The sequence below is a fragment of the Mauremys mutica genome, chromosome 1 (assembly GCF_020497125.1).
Source record: "Mauremys mutica isolate MM-2020 ecotype Southern chromosome 1, ASM2049712v1, whole genome shotgun sequence".
NCBI classification, from domain to species: domain Eukaryota; kingdom Metazoa; phylum Chordata; order Testudines; family Geoemydidae; genus Mauremys; species Mauremys mutica.
Window position 1 is genome coordinate 239,810,380 of NC_059072.1, and position 12,326 is coordinate 239,822,705.

At 45.0% G+C, this 12,326-nt stretch overlaps 1 protein-coding gene across 1 annotated transcript; it reads left to right on the plus strand.

Moving 5' to 3' along the window:
* The first annotated feature begins 7,178 nt into the window (after positions 1-7,178).
* On the plus strand, positions 7,179-8,301 carry LOC123363473 (P2Y purinoceptor 8-like). Its single transcript, XM_045004459.1, has one exon. The coding sequence runs from the start codon at positions 7,259-7,261 to the stop codon at positions 8,258-8,260; it is 1,002 nt and encodes a 333-aa protein (XP_044860394.1). The 5' UTR covers positions 7,179-7,258; the 3' UTR covers positions 8,261-8,301.
* Positions 8,302-12,326: the final 4,025 nt, after the last annotated feature.

Here is a 12,326-nt window from a genome sequence, read left to right on the forward strand (position 1 = left end):
AACCGAAAAGTCTGGGCAAAAATGGCACTCAAAACAAAATGGCACCTAAAATGGCACCCAAACCAAAAGTCTGGTTACCATGGGGCTGGGGACAGGGGAGGCATCAGGTCATTAACCCACACCAGTCTCTGCTCAGCCAGGGCCTCATACCTGCAGGCAAGCTCCTTGAGACACCAGCGAGTAATGGGGGATGGGAGGGAGAGCAGCAAGCAATGGGGGCAAAGCCTTGGGGGAGAGAGAGACAGTGAAGGGGCGGGGCCTTGGGGGAAGAGGCAGAAAAAGAGGCAAGGCCAGTGGGAAGAGCTGGAGAAGGGGTGGGGCCTTTAGGGAAGAGGTGGAGCAGGGATGGGGAAGAGGCAAGGCAGGGGGCAGGGCCTCAGGGGTCTAGTTACCAGAAATTAGAAAGGTGGCAACCTTATGTGGGCCACCTATATCACACTTATCCACAATACCCCCTCCTGTGCTGGTGCATGGGGAACGGGCAGACAGGGATAGGAACTCTGCCCTCCCAATGTTCTAGCCAGCACAGCGAGCTGGTATGAAGGGGAAAGTAATCTGTGCCAGGTACATGGCTGATGCAAATGATTCCCCACCCTGGGAAGAGAGGAAACCATGAACCATCTTGTTCCTCTCTGAGTCACAATATGGTCCCTGGTCTGTTCCTGGGTAATACAACTATTCAGAGAACATAGGAACTTCCAAACTGGATCAGACCTAAGATCGATCTAGTCCAGCAACCTGTCTCAGAAAGTGGTTACTACTAGATGCCTCAGAGGAAGGTGTGGGAACCCCACAGAAGACAGATGTGGAGTAATCTGCTCCCCACATAGGTCTTATGCTGGTATCTAACACACCTCTACCTCGATATAATGTGACCCGATATAACACGGTAAAGCAGTGCTCCGGGGGGGGGGGGAGGCTGCACACTCTGGTGGATCAAAGCAAGTTCAATATAACGCAGTTTCACCTATAACGTGGTAAGATTTTTTGGCTCCCAAGGACAGCGTTATATCGAGGTAGAGGTGTAGTTATTGACTGGTTTAAGCCCTAAAGCACAAGGCTTAATATCCCTTTCAAAATTTGTGTTGACATTAAGTGTGATAACTGAATATTTTTATACTATATAAATGTCCAAACCCTTTTGGAATCTTGTGTAGAAAAGGATTCCTTGTATTGGTTCACAGTTTCCCACCTTTTAATTTCACTGAGGGTTTGGCTACACTTGCAAGTTGCAGCGCTGGTAGAGGCTTTCCAGCGCTGCAATTAGTAACCGTCCACACCTGCAAGGTACATCCAGCGCTGCAACTCCCTGGCTGCAGCGCTGGCTGTACACCTGGTCAGGTTGGGGTGTAGCGATTGCAGCGCTGGTGATCCAGCGCTGCTCATCAAGTGTGGACACACACCAGAGCTTTTATTGGCCTCCAGGGAATAAGGAGATATCCCAGAATGCTTTTAACTAAATTACTCTCTTTGTTTTGTTATGCAGCCTCTCTTTGTTTTGTTGTGAACTCCGATCGGAGCTCCGTTGAACTGCTTATCTAAAAAAACAAACACTGATCACAGCAAACAGGAGCTATCCGTACCTGGCTGTGAACGATCAAATGAGAGGCAGGGAGTGAATGTTTGCTTGACAGAGAAACAGCGTTGGATGCAGGCTGTTTGCAATTAAGACTAAGGGTTCGCGAACATTTTGTGATTTTTCAATCCAGGAAGCTAACACACAGTGTTGGCTCCAAAAATCCACTCTCTCTATCTTCCCCGCTCCCTGTCACAGTACACCACCCTCCACCCCCCTCTTTTGAAAAGCACGTTGTTCCCACTTGAATGCTGAGATAGCTGCCCATAATGCAGCACTCCCAACAGCGCCGCAAATGCTGCAAATGTGGCCACACACCAGCGCTGGTAGCTGTGAGTGTGGCCACACACCAGTGCTGTTCCTGCACAGCTGCATGACCAGCGCTGCAAACTACCAGCGCTGCAACTTTCAAGTGTAGCCAAGCCCTGAGTGTCTCCTGAGGGCTTGTGGCCCTCAGTGCTTTGGGCTTCTTCAAACAACAGTAGTAGTCTGGGCCACCCGGGGGTGGGGTGGGGTGTGGGGGGGAAGTAGGGCAATTTGCCCCAGGCCCCGGGCCCTGCAGGGGCCCCCACGAGAATATAGTATTTTATAGTATTGCAACTTTTTTTTATGGAAGGGGCTCCCGAAATTGCTTTGCCCCAGGCCCCCTGAATCCTCTGGGCAGCCCTGGTAGTAGTTAACATTAGGAAAGAAGACAGAATTGAAGTAGTAGCATTGAGAAAGATACAATGCTATACAAAGCTGTGGTTAATTCAGAAGACATTTCAGCAATGGGGTAAACACAACAAGGAAAAATATGAAATAAATTTTATGGGATGTACTTACAAAAATACGCCAGGTTAGGTGTAAAATACATAAGAATAAGAGGAAATTCAGAAGCCTCCCCACCTACATACAAACATATGAACATCATGATTGCCGAGGTTATCACTTTTAGAAATACCATTCCAAAATTACCTCCTGGTAACGACAGAGTGGTTAACTGAAACACTGATAGGCTGACTTCAGTGGCATCAGTTTAGGAAGCAGTACTTACTAGACTAAATCAAAAGTACAGAATCCTTTCTTGACTCGGGGTCCTGTGAAGAAATCCATTTATTATTAATAATATTTGGCTACAAGTATTTTTTCATTCCATCCCACTTTCATTCAATATTGTCTTAGTCACTTTTATTCAATAAGCACCAAGATCCTGCATTTGATGCATTGCACATAATTTGGTTGGTGTCAATCAACAAAACGGATTTGTGTTATTGAGCCTTGTTGTTCCTCCATCAATGTGCTCTGTTTTGTTCTAATTCAATCCATGTCATTTGGAAGAAGAACAGGACCCAAAAAGAACCAAGGGAAAATCCTCATCTGATGTAAACTGTCAAAGCTTCAATGATTTTGCTGGAGCTATAATAATATACACTCGCAGAGGATCTTTTCCCAAATCTTTTGACATTCATTTGCTCACTCATTCATGCATTTTATTAAGGATATATTAAGCACTATACCTTTCAGTCAATCTGTTCCCAGATTCCAAAATACAGGTATCAAGAGTTCTATATACAATACCTGTTCCTGCTTCCACTGACTTTAGTAGGAGCAGAATTATTAATTAATCATATTGTCATTTGAACGCTGAAGCCTGGCCTACAACATTTGAAGATAATTGCATAGAAGTTGCATGACAATTGCAACAGCCTTTAGAAGCTGTTAATTGCCCAATACTCTATATTTACTAAAAAGATATCTGAGAGCCAGTTTAGTATTGTTATTGCAAAAATCACCAGGTGGCGCTGTTACACAACCTCACAAATTATTTTATATAACATTGGAGCATGGTTCAGTCTTCAAAGAAATGTTTTTATTGTGTTACTTTAGTGATGTAGTTTCTTCATGTGGGATCTGTGGTGAATGGCAGGGAAATTTTCTTTCTCCCTTAATCTCTCTAATCAGGTCAATTCTTGAGGCACAGTTGCTCCCTGGAAACAAGGAATTGGTTTTTGTCCTGAGATTCCTAAAAGAGGGGATTACCTGCATGCTGTTTGTCCACCTCCATTCCAAGACAGGTGTAGCTAGTGTTAAATAAATAAGCTGCACTAAGAGTATATCCAGCCTCTATGTCACTGATTTGTTTTCCAACAGGAAGTTGACCTACAAGGCTCTAGAATATGTTACCACTAGGCAGAGGGGCTACAGAGGGGCCTGACCCTCAGGGGCGGCTCTAGGTATTTTGCCGCCCCAAGCACTGCAGGCAGGCTGCCCTCGGTGGCTTGCCTGCAGGAGGTCCCTGGTCCCGCGGATTCGGCGGCATGCCTGCGGGAGGTCCGCCAAAGCCGCCGGACCAGCGGACCCTCCGTAGGAATGCTGCCGAAGGCAACCTGCCTGCCGCCCTTGCGCGACCAGCAGAGCACCCCCCGCGGCTTGCCACCCCAAGCACACGCTTGGTGTGCTGATGCCTGGAGCCGTCCCTGCTGACCCTGCAAGGTGCTGAGCAGTTTCAAATCCAGTGACTTCAATATGAGTTGAGGATATATGCCAAATGCATATCTCGTGACACCAAAACATTTCCTGAATTTATGTTGGTTACAACAAATTGGTTTGGTTGAAAATAATCTCCTCCTAAAAAAAAATTCCCCAAAAAATCAAAACATTTTGTTCTGACAATTTCAAAACAAAACGTTTTGATTTTTTGGTTTGAAATTAATTGGATTTCAAAATTTCCTTTAATTTTATTTTTAAGACAATGCAAAAGTTTTTAAATGGTCAAAATCAAAATGAAATATTTCAGTTTTGTCAGAACAAAACAGTTAGCTTGCCCTTAAACAAACTTTTTGATTCACTGAAAAAAATGTTTTAAAATAATTTTTGGTTCAACCCAAAACAATTGTTTTTCAATTTTTCAGAATTGCCAGCAAACCGAAAAATATCTATTATTTGCACAGCTCTAGCTACTACATTGCATATTGTCAATGATGACATCAACATGGGAGTTACAAGTACTCAGCCCCTCAGGATTCAACCTTTTGGGTTTGAATCACCACAGACTTAGACCCCAGTTCAGGATTGTATCCAATGTTCAAGATGGCACTTAAGGCCATGTTATATGCAAATTCGTACTATATAGATGCACGTTCTAGCGAGGGTCTGGTGTACTTAACTTTGAGCACAAGTCTGTTGAAGTTAATCCCCAAAATGTATAAAGCACCCACTATCAAACACCCCATAATATGAAAAATAACATAAAATACATATAAATACAGTAAGGTAAGAAACCACTTGTCACGATGTCTGGAGCGGCTCACAACCACGAGTGCCGACCTCAAGGCAGACTATCAAATGGCAGGACTGACACCCCAAACAGATGGTATGTTCTATAATTAGATTTCACCAACTCAGTAACAAGCATGCCCTCCGAAAGCAGAACAACAGTCTCATTATGTATCAGAGGGGTAGCCTTGTTAGTCTGGATCTGTAAAAAGCGACAAAGAGTCCTGTGGCACCTTACAGACTAACAGATGTATTGCAGCATGAGCTTTCATGGGTGAATGCGTCTGACGAAGTGGGTATTCACCCAAGAAAGCTCATTCTCCAATACATCTGTTAGTCTGTAAGGTGCCACACGACTCTTTGAGTCTTACTATGGAGTCACAGACAGTCCCCTTGGGCACTCCAGTCTATCTTGCCACCCAGGCAAGCTGGACTATGTCATAGATGGTCACTTTACACCAAACATCACAACAATACTCAGGTTACTCCCAGTCCCAAAGGACCAGTCACTTACTCGACAATTGTACTCAGATCTCAAACCAAAGACAACACCTGTAGCCAATCCTGTAATAAACTAACTAAAGAGTTACTAACTAAAAAAAGAAATGAGAGTTATGTACAAGATTACAACAGGTAAGCATACACACACACAAATGAGTTACAGACTTAGATTTAAAAAGGTAATACAAGCTTCTATAATAAGCAGCTGTGTATATCCTTTAGGGCTGACTCATGCTAAGCAGCACGGGGAACTCTTGCTTATGTTTAGGAATCTTTGCCCCTCAGAGCCCAGACAGCATACAGAGACCCAGTTCCTCCTTGTCAGGGATTTTTATTCCCTTCACCCCAGAATCCAAGTTGATGGGATGAGTTCATGCACAGATCTCCGCTTCCTGGAGGGAGTAAAGAATGAAACCAACAAGATCTCTGTCCTTTGATGCTACACAATACATCCTTTGCCTTCAATGGGCCATAGAACAAATGCTTTACCTTAATTAATGCTTCTTTTCCTGTTTAGTGAGTTACAAATGACAGAGGTTTACAATGCAAACACTCAATATTACTTAATACCATGGGACACAGATATTATAAGTAGGATTAATACATGCAGCATCCTAGAAGCATTCCATAACTCTAAACCAGGGATCGGCAACCTTTGGCATGCGGGGAAATCTGCTGGCAGGCTGGGACGGTTTGTTTACTTGCAGCGTCCGCAGCTCCCACTGGCCGCGGTTTGCCATTCCAGGCCAGTGGGAGCATCGGGAAGCGGCGCGGGCCAAGGGATGTGCTGGCCACTGCTTTCCGCAGCCCCCATTGGCCTGGAACAGTGAACCATGGCCAGTGAGAGCTGCGATTGGCTGAACCTGTGGATGCTGCAGGTAAACAAACCGTCCCAGCATGCCAGCAGATTTCCCTGACAGGCCACATGCCAAAGGTTGCCGATCCCTGCTCTAAACACTAAACACATTCTTATAATACTAATATCTACTTTAACTAACCCACAGGTGAGCCCGACTGGTTTCCAGCTATTCATTTGTTGGTGTTCAGTGAGGCCCTGGGCCTTGGCATGAGCTAGCATAGGGATCGGCAACCTCTGGCACGCGCCTCACCAGGGTAAGCACCCTGGCAGGCCGGGCCACTTTGTTTACCTGCTGCGTCAGCAAGTTCGGCTGATCGCGGCTCCCACTGGCCACGGTTCGCCAACCCAGGCCAATGGGGGTGGCAGGAAGGGCAGCCAGCACATCCCTCAGCCCGTGCCGCTTCCAGAAGCCCCTATTGGCCTGGGATGGCAAACCGCGGCCAGTGGGAGCCGCCATCGGCCGAACCTGTGGACGCGGCAGGTAAACAGACTGGCCCGGCCCGCCAGGTGGCTTACCCTGGCAAGCCGCGTGCCAGAGGTTGCCGACCCCTGAGCTAGCACCTTGTCTGCCACTGTCACACCTCCCTCTAAAAATGTTAACTATTAAAGCCAATTGAAAGGGCCTGAATAAAGGGAAGGGGGGAGGTGGAGAAGATAATAAATGGATCAAGAATGGGCATGCTAAAACATCTTTGGTGGAAAAAGCTTTAAGTCTATTTAAGATATAGCATCCATTCTTGGTGATGTATGCTCAGGTGGTTGGATCTTGCATCTTGCTATTGCAACTATAAACAAAACTCATTAAGCACTTTAGAAAATAGCTAAAAACTATTCTTTGGTCCAAAGGGCAGAGTGAATATGATTTAATGTGGTGGGAATGAACAAACTAAGAGTTTTATCATATGTTAGATTAACTTGCTCTTAAAAAAAAAATCACCAAAACATACATTTTTTAACCAGGTCTAATCTCTACCATCTCAAGATTCTTCTTTTGTGGGAAAAGGTACCGGAAGCTTTTCCAATTGTCCCAATCCAGAAGAGACCACTGAATCTATCTCACTATCATGGGAAAACTGCCAAACAGCACCATAGAGATGCTTAAGAACCAAATGCTGCAGACCACTTTGCCTGCCCTCTACTTGTTCATCTTCACCATCAGCATTCCCCTCAACTCTATCTCTTTGTGGTTCCTTTGCCGCCACTCAAGGCCTTGGACGCCCACCATCGTGTTTTCCATTAACCTGACAATCACGGACTTACTGTACAGCATGCTCCTCCCTTTTCAGGTTGTCTACCACTTACGGGGAAATGACTGGCCCTTTGGACAGGTTCTGTGCCGCACTGTAACTGTGCTATTCTATGCAAACATGCACTGTTCCATTTTAACCATGACGAGCATCAGCATCGAGCGCTACCTGGGAATTGTTCACCCGCTGAAGCACAGGGCTATGAGACCCATTAGAACAGCTCTCCTGACATGCATCATCATTTGGATATTTATTTTACTGCTGCACTTCCCACTCATGAAGACAGAGCTAACCTTCCGGGTAGAGGAGCTGCAGATAACCACTTGTTTTGATATACTGCCCAAAGCTATGTTTCCTTCAAGAAATCATTTCATCGCTTATTTTGGCTCTCAAGTTCTTCTGTGCTTTCTCCTACCTTTGCTAATAATGGCATTCTGCTACACCTTAGTCATTCGAACTCTTCTTATTTCCCCTCCCACACAACTAAGGGAAATTAAGAAGCAGACAATTTACTTGATAATAGTGTTGCTTACAGTCTTTGTAGTGTGTTACGTGCCCAATATTGTGATATCAATCATCCATTTTGTCTATACTACCCAAAATAAGACTGCTTATGTGGAATATAAGCTGTCTCTGGCTTTGAATAGCCTTAATTGTTGCTTCGATCCACTTGTTTACTTTTTTGGTTCCAAAGAGTTTCGACGAAAGATACAGAAGAAGCTCTGCAAATGCATACCTGATATATTCAATGAACCTCCCACCATGCTTTCAGAGCAAGATGTGCCAATAACATCCAGAGAACATGCACCAAATAATTAAAAAAATGGATTTGATCGGGAACAGATTATATTAATCATTGCACCAAAGATTCATCCAGAGAGTTTAGAACATAGAACATCAAGAGATACAGAAAAGCACACCAGGCAATATATTGCCACAACTTATTCTGGAAACAAACCAGGCATTCAGGAAGGCTCAACGTGCATGGAAAAAGGCATATCTCTTAGCTTGCTAAGAACAATGCATTATGGGACGTAAATTACTATAAATTAGAAACTCAAGAAATGTGTCAGTGCCTGGTACCTGCACTTCCTTGGAATGTGTATCTGGAACATTTTCAAAAACCTGTTTCCCAGTTCAGCATTTCTAAAATAAACAATTGATAGCAATAAAATAAACACCATGTTTGTGAGGGGCAGAGGAATAGCTGAGCCTAAAATCATTCACATCCCTTGATTTAGGAATAAGCAAAGACTGGTGATTAGCATCTGTAATAGGGGAAAAGCCAAAAGACATGCAGACAAGGTTTAATCTGGTCATGCAAATTTTATTTCCTCTTTATCGGTATTTACTTGACTGGCATATTCAGTCTTAAAGCATAAAACTTACGCTCCTTTTTCACTGATACTGCTTTGACAGGCCATTTATAGACAAGGCCCATTTTACTATGCAATGTATTATACCTCATTTATGTGGTAAGACCCAGCAAAGAAGAGAACCACCACCACCACCAGTGGCCTACTGCACCAAACCTTTCTGGTTTCAGAGACTGGTCTAGTACAGCCTAAGCCTAACCCAAACCCAAACCCATGCTGCTGTCATGCATTGGCTCTAAGGGTATGTCTACACTGCAGTTAGACCCCTGTGACTGGCCTATGCCAGCTCATTTAGGTTCACTGGGCTCAGGCTAAGGGCTATTTAATTGTGGTCAGGGCCGGCTCCAGCATTTTTGCCGCCCCAAGCAGCGAAAAAAGAAAAAAAAAAGCCGCGATGGGCTCTACCGCCACTGCTTCATTCTTCGGTGGCAGGTCCTTCCCCCCGGAGAGGGACTGAGGGACCCGCCACCGAATTGCCGCTGAAGAGCCAGACGTGCCACCCCTTTCCATTGGCTGCCCCAAGCAGCTGCTTGCTGCGCTGGTGCCTGGAGCCGGCCCTGAGTGTGGTACAGACATTCTGGCTCAGGTTGCAGCCCAGACTCCAGGACCCTGTGAGGTTGGATGGTCCCAGAGCATGGGCTGCAGCCTGAGCCTGAACATCACCACCACATTTAAACTGCCCCTTAGCCTGAGCCCCGTAGCCTGAGTAACAGGCCAGCTGTGGATTTTTAATTGCAGTGTAGTCATATCCTAGATTCCCCCTCCCTTCGTGTTATGCTGCAGAAACAACAGCAGCTCAGGGTCGGTGTGGGGAAGGTCTCTTGTCAGGCAGAGCTTGGTCTCAGGGGAGTTCTGAGCAGTGGTCTGCAGCTGAAGTGCTGTTAAAATTCAAAGGAAGCAGATTTGCAAGTGAGACTTCTCTCCTTAGAAGCTCTGCAGCTGAGGAAGGCACCTGTCATGCATATATTTTTATATATATAATATATATATATTCCTCCATATATTTTATTTTATCTCCTCAGCTATTTTCTGCTTCCTTCGCTCCTCCCCTCCCCCACTGTTCCATCAGGCTCACTGGCTGTCCATATAAATAGTACAAAAAGGAAATTATGCAGCAGTGTTGCCCTCTAGGCTAATGCACTGTCCCATGCACCAAAGAATATTTTCCATTCACAGGATTTTGGTCCTTTTTCTCCTGGGCTTTGGTTTTATTTCTTCAAAAATAAAGCTGTTTAACAGACGTTCAACATATCAGTTGTGTCTTTTCCCTGACCCAGTGTCCTCTGCAGAAGCCTATCTGTTCCCCTCAGCTCTTATGCTCATTCCTAGCCTGATTCCTGCAGAATTACACTCCACAGGCCATCGACTTGGAAGCTGCATATGAACTAGGTTCTCACTGATTAGACATCTGATTGGTAAGTGCAAATTTAGAATTTTGCATGTACACTTGTGCACACAAACTTATGGATCCATAAACATTTGGAGACCAAAAGCCAAGTGTTGCTCTCATTTACATGGAATAATTCCACAAACTTCAAAGGTATTATTCTAGTTTTACACCAGCATAACCAAGAGCATAATACAGCCACAGCTTGAGACCCCTTTGACATCAAATCCAGTTGTTACTTTATGATCTCAGGGAATAGTTATAAGAAAAGGAACTGTAACCTAGTGTTTAGCGTATGGAATTGGGAACACGGGTTCTAATCCAAGTTCACTGATATTATCAGGCAAATCACCTAACCTCTCTGTCTCAATTTCTCAATCAGTAAAATAAGGAGAATAAATTTTTGGTACCTATGAAGGGTGTTGAGAAGTTTAATCAGTAAATGTGTTTTACAGTACTTTGAAAAAAATCAAAAGCTTTATTGTATGGATGTTCTAAAACATGTAAGATTCTGTACATTTTTTTTAAACAAAACCACTTGCAATTTAACTGTGACAATGACACCTTTAAGAGATAGAGCACGATAGACTGAGACTGGGTGGGGTACTTCCTTCCTGGCACTTTCTCAATAAATGAGTAGTAAGAAACAAGTAGGCCATTTATTCAAAAGGGGGAAGGGAAAAGCTTTTGAAAAGAAATGTATAATATCTGACATTCAAGCTTTGTCCTCAAGTCACACCGTTTGATCAGTCTGTGGATGATCAGAACTACGCAGATTCTACAAGGAGCATCACAGATTTAAAAATAGCTAGGGCTGCGTACAGTTGAATGCTTGTGGTCAGATATACCAGGAGCGGGTATGACATGAAAGTGTGAAAGCTGTGGATCCAAACACCACGGCCTTTGCCGAGCTCAGGTGCTTGTCAGAGACAAGGCAGCCAGTTTGAATCACAAGACATTGAGCCTGGGGAGCCTGCCTGGTTTTCATTGAAAGTTCTGACAGAACTGACACATTCCCACTAAATATTTCAATTCCCTCAAATTGTCATTTTCCAACAGAAAGCTTTCATTGGAAGAATGTTAACCCGCTGTACTTCACATTAGATAGCACTTCATATTGACTTCACTTGCTGCTGTGAGCGCTCAGATGTTCAGCAAATCGGATCCCAGGTGTCTCAAGAAAATGAGGAATATGATTAGTGGCATCTGTGAAAAATTTGGTTTAAGTGACTTGCCCAGAAAATATAAACATGAAAAGCCCTTAAGACTCAACATTTCTCAAATGTTTCTCAACGTTGGGGTCCCAACTCAAAACGGGGGTCATGGTATAGCCACCCTTACTTCTGCACTGCCTTCAGAGCTCGGTGGCTGGCGGATAGTGTCTGCTGGCAGGGTGCCCCACTCTGAAGGCAGCACTGCTGTCAGCAACAGGACAGAAGTACGGGTGGCAATACTGTAAACCCCCCTACAATACCCTTGCAAGCCCCTTTTGGGGCAGGACCCCCAGTCTGAGAAACACTGTGTACTTTTGTATACTTTTACCCTATAGTATAGGGACTTTTACAGTATAGGGTAAAAATACACAAAAGACCAGATTTCATGGGGGAGACCAGATTCTATGATGGGTTTTTCACAGTCGTGAAATCAATAGGGCCCTACCTATGAAATTCCCTTTCCCTTACTGCAACTCCCTGCACCATTCCTTCCTACACACTGACACTCTGTGGGTGGGGCTTGTTATTGATCTTGCTGGGAGTGGGGCTGCAGGTGGGAATAGGGGCACCCATGTGGAGCACCCCCCACCCCATCCATTCCCGCTACTGACCATCTGTTAGATGGACTGACTCCACTCACCAATCCTTGGATTACTGCTGCAGAGACACCTTATCACAAGCGCACGTGGGAGCACGTGCTCCCTCGGGCTCTTCCCCACTACTCAGTTTGCATTGGGCTGGTGAGCCTGCTCCTCTTCACCCACTCCTGCCTCCGTATGCATGGTTGCCCTTCCCCTTGCAGTTTGCTGCTCCCTGCCCATCTGGCATGGTCCTCCTCTCCTGGCATTCTGCTGCCCCACCCCCCAGTTTTGTTACCTGCCTTTTCTGCCCTGCCCAGAGCTCCCCCT

Coding starts and splice junctions, on each gene's coding strand:
- LOC123363473 (XM_045004459.1), top strand. CDS start 7,259: ATGGGAAAACTGCCAAACAGCACCATAGAGATGCTTAAGAACCAAATG.